The sequence below is a fragment of the Aythya ferina genome, assembly GCF_964211825.1.
Source record: "Aythya ferina genome assembly, chromosome: 3".
NCBI lineage: Eukaryota > Metazoa > Chordata > Aves > Anseriformes > Anatidae > Aythya > Aythya ferina.
In genome coordinates this window covers 112,951,148-112,971,690 of record NC_140298.1, presented here as the reverse complement: position 1 = coordinate 112,971,690, position 20,543 = coordinate 112,951,148, and the positions used below count along the sequence as shown (strand labels likewise).

General features: G+C 43.4%; 1 protein-coding gene across 3 annotated transcripts in view; it reads right to left on the bottom strand.

Moving 5' to 3' along the window:
* Positions 1-20,543, bottom strand: part of EVA1A (eva-1 homolog A, regulator of programmed cell death) — a 199,771-nt gene that overhangs the window by 104,567 nt on the left and 74,661 nt on the right. For all 3 annotated transcript variants that reach the window (XM_084515727.1, XM_084515728.1, XM_084515729.1), the window contains one exon: positions 13,525-13,677. In XM_084515727.1, coding sequence (XP_084371853.1) covers positions 13,525-13,677 — 153 coding nt within the window. The remainder of the gene's footprint in view (positions 1-13,524; positions 13,678-20,543) is intronic.

The following is a 20,543-nucleotide window of genomic DNA, read 5'->3' as shown; positions in this document are numbered from 1 at the left end:
AGTAATGTAATGTTTGACTCTCCAAATGCCAGACTGCTCCAGCTCCACCTGCATTAGCCAAAATGAGTGGAAAGCAGAATAAACTCTACATGCTTCAATTACAGATACTGATGAAAATCCCTAACATCGAAAGTAGATTTAAAAAGATTTTAAAAGCCTCTTTTTTATGGGCTTTTTAGAAACCTTAATATTGAATATATATACAGTGCAAGAGTCACCTGTTAGGACTGTAGCACATAAACCATACAACAATTTAGTTGGAAGCAATATCTGGAGCTCATCCAGTCCAACCTCCTGCTCAAAGCAGGGACAGCTTTGAAGTTACATCAGGTTACTCAATAATTTGCCCAGGCAAGTTTTGAAAATCTCCACAGATGAATATTGCCCAACTTCCCTGGGCACCTGTTCCAGGGCTAAACCAATCTCCAGGTGAAGAATTTTTTCCTTATATCTAATCAGATTTCCATTGCTGTAACTTGTGTTGGTTTTTTGTTGTTTTTTTTTTTTTTCTTTTTTTCATTGTTCTTTTTTTTTCCTATTCATTTCCAAAAAGTCTTGTATCTAGCTAACAATTAGGGAGTAGAAAAACCAGCAATGACATCCCTGCCTAAGCAGAGAGACTGAAGAAACTCAGGTCTTTTAGCATCTCCACATATGCCATGTGCTCCAGCCCCCTGACTATCTTAGTGGCTCTTTGCTAGATTCACTGCAGTTTTTCAACACCTGTCTTTGTCTTGGGAGCTCCAAACTGAACACTCCAGTACTGCACATAAATGAAGTACTGGAGGGCCAAATAGAATGGATAAACCCTCTCCTTGATGTGCTTGCTATGTTCTTACTAATACAGTTCAGTACCCATTTAGCCACTATTGCCATGAGACCTCACCCTGACTCACACCGAACTGCTTGCCCTCCAGGACACCCTGGTCTTTTTTTTTCTGCAGAGCTACTTTCTGACACCCAGCCTGTACTGTTGCAGAGTACAAATTGCATTCAGGTGCAATTTGCCTTTGCTTAACTTCACAAGGTTTCACAAGGTTTTTCCTCTGAGGTCCCTACCACTTGCTGTAACAATTGCCATTCAGTTTGATGCCACCCACAAACTCCATCCCATGATTCAAGCCATTACCAAACATCTTAAGCAATATTGGTCTGTGTGTGGTTATTATTGACTTATTGTAACTGGCTACCAGTTGGACTTCAGCAGAGCATTGTGGAGGTTTCTGGTAGAACTCAATTTTCTTGGCTCTTGTAGCAAACAGTCACAATCTAGTCAGGTCTTTACTGTTGGCACTGAACTCCAAACCCTAATGAGCACCAAAATCTGGTGAGTGCAAAAATGTTAAAAAGTCATCTCATAAACACAGGCTACAAGAGCCAGCTCAACCAGGGTCCTACATGACAAATCCATGACTGTTCTCTTACAGTACTCAAAAAAGACCCTACAGCACAAAAATTGGCAAAGTATTCACTTTGAAAACTTCCCTTTGTTCACAACAGAGAATTTTCCCTGCATACAACTTTTAAGAACAAAAGTCTTGTGATTTCCAGAAACACCAGAGCAAGCAGCCAGCAGTACTCTGAGGGAGGATTATACCTATATTGAAATTAGCTTGGTCTCCCCTCTTTTATTTTGACCTGTCAACTTGTCTATCCTTCACATAACACATTGTACTGAAAAATGTAACAGCATCATCATAACCTCCAAATGGGACCATCTCCCTCATACACTTCAAAAGGATTTGTGATGAGGAGGTCATTCAGTTGGAAGCCAAAATGCCATATTCTAGAAACCGTATTCCCTCATTAACTAGCATCGAAGATATCAATAATACATCTGAGAGATGGCTGAATGATAGATGAGGCTACAGCATCCTCATAAATCACAGTCACCACCATGTCATGCAAAGCTCTAGAAGTGAAAACCTGGTCTTTTCTTTTACACCCGCCACCACCACCCCTTACTCCACCTCCCTCCCCATGTCTCAGGGCTATAAACACACTCAGCATCACTCATGCTAGCTGTTTTGACATGCATGTAGGTAACTTAACTTCTGAATGTAAACAAATCCTTAGGGAGCTGGGTTGAAGAGATCTCCAAGTATATTGGTACCTTTTCAGGAAGTGATTCCAGGTCAGAAGGCTTCACCTCCAATTACCGATTCCCAGAGCTCAGAGAGGGAATAAAATGGAGAATTTCTTATCCATAAATGAAGCAGTTAGCCACTCAAAATGATGCAGGGGAGCCAAACCCAGCAATGTGGTAGAGCAGAGTTGGGTCATGGTCGCGAGTCATGTTTTCCAGACCTTCAGAAGTGGAAGACTTGATGCGGCACTCTCATTGCACTTGATGGCATGCTCATTTAGGGCAACATTTCCTTTCTTTTCCTGCTTGTTTGTTTGCTAAGTGCAAACTGTCCATGTTATATTAAATACTATCCTGATCCCATGTGTCACAGCAAAGGATACTCACAAATGCCAACACCGTGGGGACTGTTAGTGTTAGGTCAGAGGTTGGACTCGAGGATCTTGAGGTCTCTTCCAACCTAGAAATTTTGTGATTCTGTGACAGTAACAGTAAGTCTGAAGTAAGTACTGCTAAGCAGAGAAAGGTCCCTGCCAAGAACCTTTTAAAGCCCACAAAGCTCAAATCCCACAGCATAGCAATAAAACTACTCTAAGTCCTCACAGGCAATACAGAACCCACTTACACAGGTTGGACCAGAGTTACCCTCTGCTTTCGTTAGTCTTGTATTGCTCCAGTACACTGCCTAAGAAGAAATACAATTCCTGGCTATGGTGAAGCTTCCACATGTGAAAGTGTTTAAAGATATCAGCTGTGCTTTTGGCATCTGGTATTTCAAACCAAAGTTTGTGTCTGGGGGACAGCGGGATCGGCTCACTTTATCCTCTCTACTCCTGGCCCCACTTTCTAAAAGTTGCACGTCCCTCCAGCCTCGCTACTGCTGCAAGGTCCAAGTGAATTCCCTTGCACAGCATCGCTCCACAAAAGCACACTGCTGGGCAGCTTCATTTCACAACTGTTAGTCTAAGCCCTCGATAGGCAATTCATCTTACCACTTCAATTTAGTATTCCAGGACTGCTAGGCTGATATTACTCCCTCATCCTTATCAGCTCGACCTCTGACAGGGTAAAACCAAAATCAGATAGCACCAGACCCACGCTGGAGGATTTCACCAGCTGCAACTTGCACACAGCACTGGCTTTAATACTAGAATCAATCTCAGTGATGTAATGTCCATATCATCAAGCTCACCACAATGAATGAGTTTTAGTCAGTTTAAGGCTGCTTCCCAGCATGAGTATTTCTTTATTACCTCTTCCTGGTGACAAAAATAAATTGGAGCCAATGCCTATTAATCACATCCGTTACTTTGGTTACTCACAGTTACTTGTTTTTCTCCAGCAAGGGTGACACATCCAAATCTGAAAGCCAAGCCATACATTGCTGCTTTTGATTGCAAAATCTATCTGGGTTCAAAATAATGTTTCCAAACAGTTTAATTTTTGCACTATGGTAACTCTTAGATGCTGTGGTGGAGATCAGGGCCTCTTCCAAGGCAGCAGTCATCACAGATGGATCCCCAGATGTAGACACCTTGTTTTGAGATGTGTGACTAATTGTGCAGCAAAGTTGGGCATGTGCCAGATGCCCAAGAACATCTGTGCCTTTGTTAACCTCATGATCAGACTCACCTGACACATCCACGTGCAGCCTGCAAAGGCACTGAGCTGATGAAGCAAGCTTTCCAGAGCAAGAATCATGTACACCTGAATGTGTTAATAAATTAGCATGCTGTAAGGCTGAAGGCAGTGGGTTTTTCCCACAGGCTGCCCAAGGGCCTAGAAAGGCAGCAGGGAATGGAACACACCTCCATTGACTCTTCTGTCAGAATAAAGAGTAAATAATTCTTCACAGACCTGAGGATCATGGGCTAACACAACATTTTCAATCTTTCACTGCTCGCTACAATAATTACTCTTTCACCTCAGCATCATATCAGCTTTACATCTTGATAGCCCTGATTGCATATTGGTCCTGTATGTCCTCATTTCATGTAAGAATGACATGTGTGCACTTGAAAAAAAGAATTGAGCCTGAGAAGAAACCTCTACCCACTTGTCATAGGAAGCATTATCTGAGTCTGTGAATTTAGCACAAAAATAGAAGCACTCATTCTACTTTCACAGAATCACGGAATCACAGAATCACAGAATCACAGAATCACAGAACTGTAGGGGTTGGAAGGGACCTCAAGAGTTCATCAGGTCCAACCCCCTGCCAAAGCAGGTTCCCTAGAGCAGGCTGCCCAGGTAGGCATCCAGACGGGCCTTGAATATCTCCAGAGAAGGAGACTCCACAACCTTCCTGGGCAGCCTGTCCCAGTGCTCCGTCACCCTCACCGTGAAGAAGTGCTTTCGCATGTTGGTGCACAACTTCCTGTGCTCCATTTTGTGGCCATTGCCCCTTGTCCTGTCCCAACAAACCACTGAAAAGAGGTTGGCCAAATCCCTCTGTCTCCCACACTTCAGGTATTTATACACACCGATGAGATCCCCTCTCAGTCTTCTCTTCTCCAGGCTGAAATGACCCAGGTCTCTCAGCCTTTCCTCATAGGGAAGATGCTCCAGGCCCCGTATCATCTTTTTGGCCCTCCACTGGACTCTTTCCAGGAGATCCCTGTCTTTTTTGTACCAGGGAGCGCAGAACTGGGCACAGCTTTTAAACTTTTTCAACAAATAAAACACAGTATAAGATCTTGAAGTATCAGACCAAATGATGAGCTAGCTATAAATGAAGTCTTCAGAAAGAGACTCACTGCCCAAGATACTATTTCCAGGAGTACATGTGAAGTGATGAGGAACTGGAACATGACTAGTGGTGCCTAATCAAGAGACGAATTCTGCAGCACACTCAGGCTCAGTGATGCTCTGTCTGCCTTGGGAGCAGACCTGCAGCTGGAATTAAAACAGTCAGCAGAACCCTAGCTGTCCTCACTGTATTTTGAGGAGCAGGTGAAAGGAATGAGCTAAGGCATATATTCCCTTGAGGGAACTCATTCACAGGCAAGTGACAGATCTAGAAGGAAATTCCTCCCAAGCAAAGGACGTGATTTCTCTCTGAAACATGCAGTAAGATTTCTTGCTAAAGGATAAAACAGGAAAAGTTACGTGCTGAGAGCTCTGAAGCAGGGAGGACAGAATGAAAGATGGAAGACGAGGAGGTCAAATAACTAAAGAGAGAAATCTGATTCCTGAAAAAAAAAAAATAAATACTGACAGAGGTCTGAATCAGCACTGTGGTTACACACTTATCTGCCAAAAGATAAAACGAACTTCAGTGGATGGGAAAGAAGGATGTAAGTAGGAGGAAAGTAACTCCAATCTTGCAGGTGAAGCTGCTGCCTAGACTGCTTCCTGGAAAACCAAGAAACAACTCAGAACTGCCTCATTCTGCAAGAGAATCCCTGTCATAAGCAGCCAGGAAGGAAGCTTCCCTTCTGCTTTTGGAGTTTCTCGCTTATTTGAAAGATGTTCCATCAGCTGTGTTAATTCAAAGTTCATCCCCTTCATAAAACAACAGTTTCTGGAGATGATGATGCCTCTGCTTCAGCTGCCAAATTAGCCACCAGGGAAGCCAGTAAAGGATGTCTTCATGGAGTACTGATGAACCAGCCCACACCATGTGCTGTATATCAACTCCCAGGCATTTTCAGCTTAGCCCAAGTCCAATAAGTTTGATGTTCTTTTTAAAATCCAGTGCAGAAAATGGTTAATAAAGATGAGCTTTGTCCATCTAGAGGAAGCAGCCTGGGAGGCTGATTTGTTTATCATGCAGGAAACCAGGGGGAGAAAACCAAGCCACAGGTACTAGACCTTAAGACCAACCAATGTCAAGACCAGTAGAAACAAAAGACTGCCCTGAAGGAGAAAAGAAGCAGAAGTAGATGTCTAAAGAGGAAAGCTCAGGAAGTGGAGATTCAAAACAATTAGGAGGCTGTTGTTTTGGAAGACAGAACAATAGATTTCAGAAAATATGGACAGTAAATCTGTTCCAAACAAAAGAAAACCCTCTTCAAGTAGGAAATAAAAGAGAACAATTTGTTAGAAGAGATGGTTAAAAGCATTTCTGAGCTGTAAGGAGGGGCTCAAGATTTTTTTGCTGGATAGGGCACTGGAATGTGGAAGAGGGTTTGCAGACAGGATTGCTGGGGAAGTAACACAAGGGTTTTGGCCCACATATTAGCTCTGGCTTCCAAGGTCCCTGCTGCCCAGCTGTGGTCTGAGCACCATCTGATGTGGTACAGAACAGAGTCAGAGAGATGCTCCAGAATCTCATGGTCCGCACAAAGGCCAAGGAGAGTCTAACTCCTCAACAGCATCAAGCCCAGCCTGACATCTCCTCTTCTGTGAGCTTTTATAAGTTTCAGATACTTTTTATTTCGTTTCTGTTCCTGTTCTTGTGGTATTTGGTACTTTGGTAGCACGTTGAACTGGGTTTCTGATATACATTGCCATCATCACTATTACAAATAGTAGTAGGGAAATTCACATTGGTGCAGCTGGATATAATATCTATGTCTTGCACAATGTCACTGAAAACAGCTGGCTAAAAAGATCTACATCCAAACATTAGAAGGATGTGCTAACAAGGCCATTTTTACAATAAAAAATGCATTTTAATTAAAGAGGGAGAAAAATTACTCACCACACACTTCATAAAACTTTGGAAACTTGAGCAATAGGCCAGAAAAGAAAAATTATCTTAAAAAAAAAAAAAAAAAGAACTTTAATTACATCTACAGACTGCAACTGAAAGATCCATTGTCCATTGCAGGCTTAATTACAGATGCCATTATTACATTTAGAAGCATTTGGTTTATAAAAGTGATCTGAAACCGTCTTATCAATTTGTAGCTGGAAGCACCCATATAAAACATATGAGACTCCAGTCTTGCAAAGACTGACTCAGAGTGTGTGAAGTTGAGCAAATTAATAAAGTTTTTCAGGTTTCTGAGTTAAAGTGAGAATCAGAGGACAGCAACAAACTTGGCTCCAAGAAGTCTCAGAGAACAAAGAAGTCTGGGTCTGGCAACGACAGTAAAATTTTATTATTTAATTTGCAGCAGAAAACGGTTGATTGTGGTCCATAAGGCATTCAAGATACAAAGCAAAAAAAGCTAACAGCTCTTGCTTCAGCCAGTAGAAGATAGGGTTGGTGTATTCAATACAGCTACTGCTCCGTGAAGATCCTCAGTTTATCTGTCCTTCCTATTTATTACTGCCCAACAATCTTCCTGAATATGGGCGCACTTCAAAAAGTGCCTCCATCTGTGCTGAAGCAAGAGCTAAACTTCGGAAGCTGTGGGACTGGCCCATCTTTTTAAAAGACTATCCAGCTGACACAATCTGCAAGTCATTTCTTGCCCTTGCTTCCTAAAATAAAGCACAGCGTGCCTGCAGCCTCACGGGTTTCGCATTACCTTTGTTTCTCAGGCTCAGCATTCACCATCATGGTAATTTTGTCATATTCTTGATTGACATCTGAATTATTGTAAAAGGAACTGCATCAGTTCTGAACAAGTTACACTGGTTTTCGTTCAGGGTAGCTCCATGGAAATACATTGAAATGTTACAGATTTGTATCTCCTAAGTTCTTGCCTTTTATTTTTAGGAGTATATTCTGAATTTGCTTTTAGCTAATGCTAGGGCAACAGATGTCTTTTGTAAGATTGGTTGCTAAATAAGTTTATCATTCTGAAGGTGTTAGAAATACCCACTTTAATTCCCCAAATATTGTATGAATACCAAAACAGAGCCTGCTAGTGCTATTTAAATTACAACTTTCAGAATTGTTATTTACAATCATTGCATGGGGTCATATACTCCACTGTAAATATTTTTTAAAACCAAGTTGAACCTTGGCTTTGAGAAAGAACTTGCCCAGAAGCAAATTTGAATGGCTTTCTTTTTCTTTTCTTTTCTTTTTTTTTTTTAATAGTAATTGTGTGCAAATAAAAAACAACTCCATATAAATATTTTTTATTACTATGGAACCCAACAATAGTTTAAGTTTAGAAACAGTTGTAAAGTAATTTTAATTACCTCCTGGTGTTTTGAAACAGAAAGTGAAACACTCAGACTATCCAAAATATGAAAAATAAGTTTCTGAAAGCAGGTTTTGTCTCACTTTAACTTTGCATTCTAAATGGATTTTTTATTTCGTTTTAGATTTAATTAGGTATTATATGTGAATTAAACAGCAACTGATATTTATTTAGTCTTCAAATTTGGGTACTTGTGAGTTTTATTGCATACAAACAGATTCGCCTCTAAAAACATGTTCTTAATCATCAGCTGTACACATAATTAAGCAGTTTCTGCCCTGATCATAAATCAAACATGCATAGAGGGAGTCCCACCTATGTGAAGACGCCCTCTGGATCCTGGCGGGCACCTTAGGAAAGAAAGCCAGAGTCCAATTCCCTCCCACATGTGCTGCTCATCCCACAAAGCCAGTGTTACAGCCATGTCATCTCTTGCACGGTGAAAGGCCAAAAGGCCATAGCACAAGAGCATTTCAGCCACAAACACCCAGATCTGCTAAAAGATAGCTGAGTTATGTGGCATTACCTGATCAGCACAAATTTCAGTAGATACCTCAGTCTTCTGCCATGCCAATCCCCCACTGCCTTCCCCATCAGTATCAGTGGTCTCGATTCCTCATCACCTCATCTCCACAGCTTGGAGGCCTTTTATTTTTAAGCATTTCACTTAAGACCAAGTTTAGACCACAGCCACGGACTTGTACTGACAGAAATATAGGGTCGAATATGTCTTGGTAAGGAGGAAGAGAGACAAAAATGCATGGCTGGAGGGGCAGTAGTCTCTTAAAACTAGCTCTAGTGTTGGCAAAAATGTAACATGTACCATGGATTAAAATGATTTTTTTATTGTATGTATTTCATACTTACAGGCTAGATCTGATCACAGGTAAACAAACTAGAAGGATCTATTATTTATATGGTGTAATAAATATTTACATGATGTTCTGTGAAAGCTCCGGTTCAAGTCATATATACATCTGCCTTAAGAGGAGGAAATCAAAACAAACTGGGTTGAATCACCTTCTGTCACTGCATTAAAATGAAAAACGCCAGGGAATGAGCACCTAAAGCACAGGCTTATTCACTGAAATCATTTCTCTGCTCTTTCCTTATCAGATCCAATGAGTTAGAGAAAGCCACTTCCATCTGAGTTTCCTCAGGGCTTTGTAAACACATCCGTTTTCTCTCTACAGAGGCACAGGAGAGAACCTGGGTGTTAGGTGACAAAGGTATTTCATTTCTCAGCACTTCTCAGTTTAACCCACACACCACGACCTCAAGCTGGGCTTTGGAGCTACAGTTCCTGCAGTCTTGTGCCAAGCCCAGCTTCCTTCTATCCAGATGAGGAGTGAGATTGCTGTGGGCTCTTCGTACAGCTGATGGAGAGACAGCATTTGTGAGAAGGAGACCTGGACCCTGATGTTAGAGGTGATCTGGACACATCCATCTTATTCCCTGTGATTCGGGGGCTAGTTACTATGAAAATACAAGTGGACATGTCAGGTGCACTGAATATGATGAAGGATATTGCTCCACTAAATCGCAGAAAGGGTAATTGTTTTACATCCAAGTTCTTCCTCCTCAGTCTCCTAATTAGATCATTACCTTGCACAAGTAGGAAAAGTCCATTTTTAAATCAGCTTCCCGTGGTATAAACAAGTCAGAGATGCAGGCAGAGGCAGCTGCAAACAGCATGATAAAGGGGCAGAGGGCTCGCTGGTTATTAATGGCTTGTTGCTTGCAAATAACCCTTTCCCCAGAGACCTCGCTATGCTCTGCGTATTGTCTCTGCACAAGCTGGCAGCAAAGTGGAGGGTTTATTAAAAGAGTTACAAACAAGGTCACATTCCTTTAGGAGCTTCTCAGAGTTCCCAAGGCACTCAAGGAGGGGTCCAGCTGTTTGCAGGGGTTTCCCATTATGGTCAGAGACACAAGTTTCAGCACGTTTCCGATTAAAAAGGGATCCTGGCAGTTTTTCTCTTTAACATGACAGGGATAGGATGGAGTCCTTCACAGTAACGTTCCCTTCTCAGATGCTAAGCACATTCATGTAGACATGGACAGAAAGCATGCATTTGGCAGGGCATGGTGTGGGATGTCTGGCTCGGGGATCCCACACTGCTCAAAAGCAGCACAAGGGTGGCTGGGCTGTGCAGGTGTTAAAGGGCTGCAGTGCCTTAATGCCTCAAACCACTCCAGCCGAGTACCCAACGTACCTCATGTCTCTGCAGAATCCAAGAAACTCACTTTGAAGTGGACTTTATCTCCTCAACACTCCTACAGGGGTACATGATCTTGTTTTTCAAGGCAGAAGCAACAAAAAAATAAATGATTTGTCCCATTTTCTAGTGAAAGAGTCAGAAATATATACACTGCTGTGTTAGGCCAACCCTCCTCCCCATCTCTCCGTTTGTTAAGTCTCATCTGTAGAAGACGTGGATTTCTAAATTCAACCCAAATGTGCATTTTGTTCAGGAAAAAAAAAAAAAAAAAAAAGGAATTACATTTTTTGAACTGTTTTTCATCAGGAGAGGAAGATAGCCTTCCTCACCTCTGGAGCGAGTACGAGTTCTCCACTCATCCATACTTTGTGCTGCCTGAATAAAACTAAACACTGCAAACTTGTCCAGGACCTACTTCCCAGGGAAAGGCGCTTTGCCAAGGCTCAGGAGTGACACAAATCATCAGTCCCGTGAAATTCAAACAGAATAAATCTTCCCTGTGCAGAACGTGGCTGGGTTCTGCCTTACGGGAACTGGATGCTGCCACAGAGTCTGAGTCACAGCCGTGTTTGTAAGATCAGCTCCTCACAAATGTTTGGGATCAAAGGCTGTCACGGAGCAACCCTCTCCGTATCTCAGGGCTGTGGAAACGTGCAGAGAAATGTTCTCTTGCTGGGGAAAGCTTTGATTTATAAGCTGTGATGCTTTCACCTACTCCTGAAGGAACAGAGTTGCCTGCTGGGCTAGGCAAGCCCGTGGCAGGAGCACGATTTCTGGAGCAGGTTGGGGGACTCTGCAAGCCGCTCCCACAACTGCTAGTGGCAGCTGGGAGTGCAGCCCCCTCACTCTGGAGCTGCAAATGTATGCATGCCTATTATTTCTTGCAGCGCACCGTGGGGAAGCGCAGTGTGAATGTGCTTTTTACTGATTTGGGTTGCAGATGGATCCTACACCGGTTCCTCCTGTGGGGCCAATAGAGGAGTGATAATCGCAGCCACCTCCCCTGCATCGCTAGAGCTCTGTCCCGTTGGGGCAGCTCCCAAAAGATAGATGAAGGTAGGGCAAGCTGACGATAAGCAGAGACTGCTTGCAGCACTGGCAATGTCATCCCGAGGGAATCGGTGAGCTACTGATGAACACTCTTAGCAGACCTGGACAAACACCCTCAGATGTGGCTGGGATTTGAGAAATGGAGTATGGAGAGTTGAAAGACCACCAGCTCACTTGTAGTGATTTACCTCACACACACACACCCTACACCTCTCATCCCCAGCCTGGCAGGGCATGCAGCCAGCCCCTATCCCAGAAACATTTCCCATCCAAGCCATACCTGTCCATCCTCCACCAGCTCCCCCAGCAGCACCAGGCTGGCTTAGCCGATATCCAAGACTGCAGCAACTACAAACACACAGAGTTGCTCCTCTCCAACAACCTAATTATTTTTAGAGTAAGCCCACAGCTTAAAACCCTGCACTGGTTTTCATTTAAAAGCTGATGCTGAAGGAAGTAGCAGTACTGGGACGAGCACACATCTCAGTAGCAGGCTGCATGTTGCACTTTAGGACCCAACACCTTATTTCCTTGGGAAAACATCACACTTTGTAGAGTAGCCGTGCAATTCTGCTTCATACCTCACTGCTTGTTCTCTTTGCTACAGCTTTGCTCTCTGAGCAACACTGTCTTCCATCCCATTTTCTAGTTTCTCAGCCATTACAAGTTTCAGGACTTCACGCTTGGGCAGAGAAGAGGAAAACGTTACCTTTTGTGACTTTGATTCAAAATGAAAAGTTTTGCTTCATGCTGACACTCAAGAGCAGGTCCCAATGCTCATACTTCATCACCAGCGTGTGCCTCTTTCTGCACTCTCAGCAAGGACAAAGGAGGGGTGGTGTGCTCAGGTGTACAGTAGAAACCCATCAGGTTTCGCTGACTTATCATCTAGCAACAGAACCACCATCACACCAGTGTGTGCACCCCTAGGCCATCCCAAAAACCACAAGAAGGAGGTCTAGGCTAACCTGTCAAATGTATCTGCTTTGGCTTCTGCTCTCTGGAAACTGGGGGACAACAGGAGCACATCCAGAGACATATGTCACTTCAGGAGATGGGAGGTAGCTTGTTAAAGGACCATGACTCTCCTGACATGACTGAACCATGGCAAAGAGCAGAAGACCCCGAACTACTCCACTATGCTGCAATGCTCAGATTTTGGCAGTTACACAACTAAGGCACTCATCCTACTGCACAAATAACTCGACTTGCCTGACTCCACCTGTGGTCTCCTATTGACACCCATAATCTGCGTATCATATTTCCAAGCAGCCACTTCACATGCTTCCATGTGAATAACTTTTAACTCCTTAAGGGCACAGGATTAGCAGCTGGGAAGCCAAAGATCTCCAGATACAGCTGAACAGATACCAGCACAGGCAATAGCAGCCACTCAAGCTTCCCTTCTGAAGTCCTTCCCCCTCAAGAGGCAATTCCTTCGGGAAAGGGGTTAATCCCCTCTTAACCCTGCAGGAAAAGATGGTGAGGAATGCTGACCACAGGATTCTTCACTGCGGACACATGGTCTCTCTGACACTGCCCGAAACACTAAAGCTCATTTCACGTTGGCTCAAGAACAGACAGTTCTAGTGAATGTTTTGAAGTTTATCAATCTTTAACATATGAATGTGAGAGACTATGATAGCCTGGGAGTAAAGAAGCTCCTTGAAGGCACTGTAAGTCAACCGTAACATGATGCAACTTAACAGCTTGCTTTTTGAATTCTCACCCCTTGATTTAACTTTTATTAACATTTAAACATGATGTCAAGACTTAGCCACATCTGCTGCTAATACACACCTCCATAGTATAGATAGAGGGTATGGACCACCCAGAGGGCAGAAAATTGAACAAGAAACTCAAGTGTATAGCCCCATGATTTTGCCAAAAGTCTGCAGCCTGCTAACTTGGCTAGGGCATCTATCTGAACCTCAGTTTGGTGCTCATGATGAAGCTCACCCCTGGCTAACGAAGCACCACACATCAGGAGCACCACAGTGGCAGGTTGCATGTACCAGTCCTGCCTTTCCTGCATGGGTTCTGTGCCAGCAGCACGTGATGGCAATAAATGAAACCACCCTGCCCAGCTCAGTGGGCTCTGCCGAGCCATTCCCCTGCTTACCAATCATGGGCATCCCTAGGTTTTGGTACGGGCACTCCAGGCTGCCTCCTTGTGTCCTTCCAAAGACAGCAGAGTAAATGGCTATCACCATGCTCTTCTTGCAGCTCAGCCGCAGCTTGTCGTCTTCACAGGCTACTTTACTCTTGTACTCGTCTGGAAGGAAACAAACACTTAATTACTCAGCTGATCCAGAGGCAGGCACCCAGCACAAAGGGAGCCTTATCACCTCCCCATGGCGTGAGCTTGTCAGAGGCAGCAGTGATTTTGTGCATGCGTCCAGAGGTGCACATCAGCTGCCAGAAGCCCAGCCTTACGACTGCGTTTGCTAGAGTAGCAGGGATCATTTGCATTACGCATTCTCTCTCTGGCATTATCAGCACCTTTAATGAATGCTGTTTAATCTACCCCATGTGAGTTCCAGTAAATTGCCAATAATTTCATTTTGCAGGCATGTAAGTGAGGCATGGCAACTGAGTGATTTCCCTGTGGTGATACTAGAAGTCTGTGGCATGGGAAGGTAAAGGCACAATTTTAGGCACTTTACTCATCCACAGATCAGCACTTCGTGTGCCAAGTGTTCATTCTGCATTCTGCCTCCCAAATCCTTCTTGAAATGGACAATCCAAACCACAAAATCCACTCTTGCTTTCGTAAGCCTGGTGCACACAGAGCAGTCACTCAGTTTACATCTGTCAAAGAGACTAGGCGATTATTTCACAAGAAATCACAACATTCCCTTCTCTTTACTATTATTATCTGTATTATGGGAACCCCTAGAGGTCCCAACCTAGAATAGGTCCTCCCCACGTATGTCTGCCAACACACCACAGAAGATAAACACTAGTTTGAAGAGCTGAGTCTTAATAGCTAGAGACCTACAAACGGGCAAAAAAAAAAAAAAAAAAAGACAAAGAAAACTGATGTGGCATGTCTAAGGTCACCCCAGCTGACCCAGGGCACAGCCACGAATATAACTTCAACCTCCCCAGTCTCGGTAGTGTCTTTCCATTTGATTACATTATTTACCACTAGAAATGTAGCCACAACAGGCCAAAGACTGCTCTCGAGCCCCAAGGCCAGCTGGTATAGCTCACCTTGCATTCACAAAGCATTCACAAAGCATTCACTCCTCCATTCCTCCCCACTGCAAGGTGCTGCATCCAAATCACCTAATGGGAAGGGTCCCTGACCCGTGGCAACCTCCCTGGCATGATCAGTCATCATCTGAAATGCTGCTGGTTGTCCCAGGTCAAAACGGTGCCACAAAGCATGCTAATGACTAACAGTGTAGGTAATCATCAGCCAGTGCTTGCAGCTGCCCCTGGCCCTGTATTTAGCATAGACACGAGTTTTGTCTCTCCGTGTCACTGTTTCTCTAGGCCTGATATCACCACTATTAAATATAAACATATATATTTACATATGTGTGTGTGTGTGAAGATTTCTGCAAAATCCATACATATCAAACCACTTAATAACTGAGAACACAAGATAATAATTACATTGCAGTTTAATGCTTAAGTGTTTACACCATGGCAGCTGTGACATAATGGGACATTTTTGTCTGTATTGTAACTATAGGTCCAAGAATCATTTCTTCCTAATGGGAGCTGGACAGAAATGTTCCACCAAAGTTGAATCGCAGAAGAATTTAGGTTGGAATACTCCTCAGGACACCATCTGGTTTAACTCCTGCTAACAGCAGGGCTAATTTCTGCATTTGATTATTTTTTTCAGAAGAAATGACATGAAGGAAACACATATTATACCAAAACAGACATACGATGATTTAAAATAAACGTCTGAGAATAAATGACTCCTTATGCTCAGCTGGGAAATTCCTACTACAAGCTAAAAAACAGCTCCCTCAAAATATCCTATTACCTGGTGATCAGAGCATCCACCAGAGCATGGAAACCACTCAGAGACCAGGTGACAATCTTAACCCTAGACACTGGTTATTTGGGTATGCAATCTTCCTTCTCCCTCATCAGCTTTGTACAAAAATCTCTTAAAAAAAGAATACTTTTCATCCCACTGCAGAAAAACTTTCAAACCTCCAAAATATTTAAGGATGGGAAAACACTTTCTCATCCAGCTCTACTCCCTGTAGATGAAGACAGACTAAAGACCTATCTCATGGAGAGAATATGACTGTTTGAAGAACACAGATCCCTCAGCAGTGACAAATCCACAACTAGGTCAGTGTATAGAACAGAGACAGGGCAGGAACAGAAGCTCTTTTTAACATCAGAGTAAGCTCAGAAAGGGGATACCTCATACAGATGGAAAGAATCAGTCAGCCCATAGTATCTGTGTAGGTATTTCAGCCACTATCACCACAAGGAGATCTGAATAATATAATGAATATACTGAGTTAACTTCATTTCTAGTTGTCTTCCATAGGACTTTTGTTTCTTCTGGGAGGGAAATGGGACCAGAGCTTTAGTGTGGATAAAAGTAAAAAGGGCATAAAACAGTGCAATAGGACAAACTACATGGCTGAAGCGGCTGAAATACGAAATAGTTGATTAACTTTAGAAAAAGATCGATTTTGACGTCTCTAAAGAGCACGTGCCATGGTCCCCTGTGAGGGTCTTATTTCTTACAAGGCAGTAACTCAATTTCCTCTTCTGATTCAGTTATTATTAGCTACTTCTCCCAATTATCAAGTATAAGTGATTGCTTTACCACATGTCCTGTGGACCCACATAAGGTCCCTAAAATACCGATTAAATGCTGTTGACTGTTCAAAGTCAGAGTTTGGAAATTTCACTGGAGTTCCATGCAGAAGTCACTGGGATGCACAGCCATTCGCATCTCTGCTGACAGCCAGCACCAAAGCTCTGCCTCTCACATCTGTAGTTCCTACCCTTGGAGCTGCTCCAGGAAATCATGTTCAGAGCTGGTGGGGGGAGCTGCCTGATGGATGGCTCAAAATACGAAGCCGGGGCAGTGAGTCTGACCGTGCACTCCATGGGGACTAGCGTAGTTTATGGGTGATGTGCTGTTGGCATGATGCTATGTGGAGTCAGAGGGCCATGACATCTGAAAGAGATGCCACCCCCTCGTGGGCACTGACTTCGGCCTTAGGAAACACCTAGTGGAGCTGCTGGTCACCAGGGTCATGAATACTTGGTTCTGGATGAGTCTAGGCAGGTTAGAAGTGCAGTTGCCTGGGCTGTCACTGATGAAAAACACAGCTTTCTTAAAAGTTAGAATGAAAGAAGAAAAAATAAAGGATGAAGTACCCAGTGGTATTTCAGACTCCCCAAAATTTCCCATAAGCTTGATCACTGGAGAACAGATGCTCTCAGTGTTTCAGGGCAACCTGATAGAAATCTGGATAAACAAACCGATAGAAAGTGATGTTACAGAGGACACAAGCCTCTGAAAGCATTTTCTGCTTCATAGCATTGCCACCTCCATCTTAGCCAGGATGAACTAAAGCCAGCTGTCTTTCATCCAGACACTGATGGCTCCCAGGCATTGGGCAGTGGTAAGGACTGTGATTGATGCAAAGAAAATAGAGAACTAAGCATCACCCATACATTTACTGGTACTTCAGCCCATAATAGCCTTATATAAATATTGAAAAGAATCGAGGCAGCGTAAGTGACAGAAGAGATCTGGGACTGGGAATGAATCTGCATTTTTCTCTCTCACTCTCCCAAGCAGGACTGGCCTCCTACAGATCAGTCACAATCTGGTCCTAAGCCTGCTCTAACTGTTACAGTCTGGATATAATTCAGTCCAAATGCAAACATTTGTATTAGTGGGTTTCATGTTTCACCCTGAAAAATTAAACACGCTTAAATGGCCTAGGAAAGGTGGCAGTGATATTCAGCAAATGGCTTACTCAACTCTAATCCCCCATGCAGTCATTTGTAGGGCAACAGAGATTTACCATGATTAAGATATTTGCTAAGGATAATATCCCTTTTATTACTGCCTGTTTTCAGAGACACTGGCTTAAATATAACTCGACAGAGAGAAACCAAGGAGGGAACAGCTGCAGGCTTTTCTAGACACATTTTAAAGGTCAATATATGACATGATTATAACATAGCTAGAACAATCGAGGGAAAACAATTATAAATGTTTCTAATGGAAAAATTGGCTCTCTCAAATAGCAAAGAGAACAAGACCCATTGTAATTACAGGATGTGTGCAAGAATACTAAAATATTGACCTGTAGTAAATAAATTTACCCAGTGACTTAATGACATTTTCATCTATGGTCCATGAAAATTTTCTGAATGATCATGATTGGGAAGCTCAAAACTAAATTCATTTGGCTCGGTCTCTGAAAGATCTTAGAAATAAAAGTTTCTAAAACCATTTTGCATCTAACAAGCTGATGGAATGCCTTGTCTAAAATTATATTTTTAAACAGAACTAGTAGTGGAAAAATTTTAGGAAATTTTGCTAATTAACATACATATGGTTCGCATAATCAGTGCATAATAGTTGACCTATTTCCCAGATCAAAGAGCTGGAAAGACATGGAAAAATTAATTTGTGGAGGGGCCCCTGGTGGAGCAGGCTGTCCCCCTGCAGCCCAGGGGTCCCACATGGAGCAGATCTCCACGGTGCAGCCCGTGGAGGAGCCCCCGGTGGAGCAGGTGGATGTGGCCTGGAGGAGGCTGCGGCCCATGGAGAGCCCCCACAGGAGCAGGCCCCGGGCTGGAGCTGCTGCCCGTGGGGGACCTGTGCTGGAGCAGTTTGCTCCTAGGGGATGGACCCTGTGGTATGGACCCATATGGGAGCAGTTCTTGAAGAGCTACTGCCTGTGAGCAGCCCCCGCAGGCTCAGTTCGGGAAGGCCAGCATCCCGTGGGAGGGACCCCACGGAGCAGGGGCAGAGAGGGACCCTGAAGGAGTGGTGGAGACAAAGTGTCAGGGACTGACCACAGCCCCCATTCCCTGCACCACACATAGGGAGGAGATGGAAAAGGGTGGATGGGGGGGACATGGTTTCAGTTTGCTGTTAGTTCTCACTGCTCTACTCTGTTACTGGTGGACAATAAAGTACATTAATCTCCTTTATGCTGAGTCTTTTTTGCCTATGATGGTAATTAGTGTGTGATCTCCCTGTCCTTATCTCAACCTACCAGCTTTTTTTTTTTTTTTTTTCATTGTATTTTCTCCCCTTGTTCTGTTGAGGAGGGAGAGTGAGAGAGCAGCGTGGTGGTGCTCAGCTGCCCATCGGTGTGAAACCACCACACTGCTTCTAGCATTCAATACCTTTTGGGGTCCGTTTTTCCTCTCCCTGCCTCCTGATTAGTGACCAAAGGGGATTGTATTATTTTCTCTGTACCTTTTCTGTTGCCTTTTAGCAACCACCACAGATGGTAATCATGAGTGACCTCCCTGTCTTCAGGACATCCAACTATTCCACCAACACTAGTCCTATTTTCCTTTAATGATCAGTGAACTTTAAGCAGTGGTTAGCATTGGTGTACAAATAGGGACAGGACAGCATAGGGACAGCTCTCTTTTTCACACAGCCACTCCCCCCACAAGAACAGTGTTAAGAGCAGGTACATCTCCCGTGCACTGTGTCACTCTTCCTACCCACATCTCTACCTGCACCTATCAGTGCTTGAACCACCGTCAGCTAAAGCAAGTTGCTTAGGGCCATGTCCAGTCAAGTTTTTAATATCTCCAAGGACTGAAACTACACAATCTGCTTGGGCAACCAGTTCCAGTAATCTTGTTGACCATCTGAAAGATGAGTATAGCTAGTATCTGTTAATATCTCTTCTGGGAGAATCAAAGTGATAAGTCTCCAAGAAAAGAAACATGACAGATGTCCCTAAGCAGCATCCGTGAACAAGACTGCCTGTGCAACCAGACTGCCTGTGAACCATTCAGCTTGCAGATACCCATTCAGTACCCTTCCTCATAACATGTGAAACTCATTTCTACTTGTATATATTCCTGTTTTCCCCCATAATCAGCAAATTTCCAGGATCTGTGGTACATCTTCTGTAAGAAAGAGAATTCTTTGAGTGCATGTAGATCTAAGTTGATCCTCCCAAAATTAAAATAGATAAGCTCATCTCAGAGCAGGCAAAGGTGTGTTGGACAGCTTCCACTGACTCCTGTACTCTGTGACGAAGGCAGTTGGACTAAAAGGGTATCTGCCCGTTGGTGCTCCCCTTCACACCTTTTCCCCTCTCTCTTATTACAGTGTTCTTGTATTTATTTACTGTTCATTTTATGTAAGCATTTGTTTCCTGAGCCTTTCTTACTCTTTAAAGATACAAGCAGATTCTGGCCTCTAAGTCCCCAGATGTAAATAGGTCAACATGGATCAGAAAATCCTAACAGCTGCAACTGCCTATTGTTTGGAGCACGGCACATTGCTCTGGCTCCTTGCTTTTAGTTTTCTTCTGGTTTCCTTTCATTCATGAGAGATGCACCTCATATCCTGGGTTTCAGGACTTCCCCTGCATCTGTGTCAACCTGCTACTAATGAGAACTTTTCATTCATGTCAGGATTTGAAGAAATCCATATCAACCAAGTCAGTATTTCCTTAGGCAGATTTGGCTGGAGAAGATCTTTCCAAGACAGCTAAGATTTCTATAGTCCTCAGGTACAGACTCTCCTCTGACTCCCCCACAAACATTTAAACTGTGGATGATCTGGTCATTCCCTCATTTCAACATTCACAGTCTTTGTTATTTGGACCCTTTAATTTGGAGCATAAGTACGTGAGAATATCACAAACTGGTACATTTTCAAATAAATATCTTTTAACATCATTTAAGTTTGAACTTCCCTTTGAGAAACTTGTTTTGAAGATGCTCTAATATAACTTTTAAATATTGAAGTTTGCTGCCCTCAATGGCCTGGAGCACACCACTTACTTCTGCAGAAGCTAATCTGAAACTCAGAAAGGTGCAGCGTGGATGACAGTCCAGTTATACCAAATAGGCTGTTTGCCAACTTCAGAAGTATCCTGAAAACTCAAAACTGCTAAGTTCTGGAGGTCTGAAACTGTTTCGACAAGT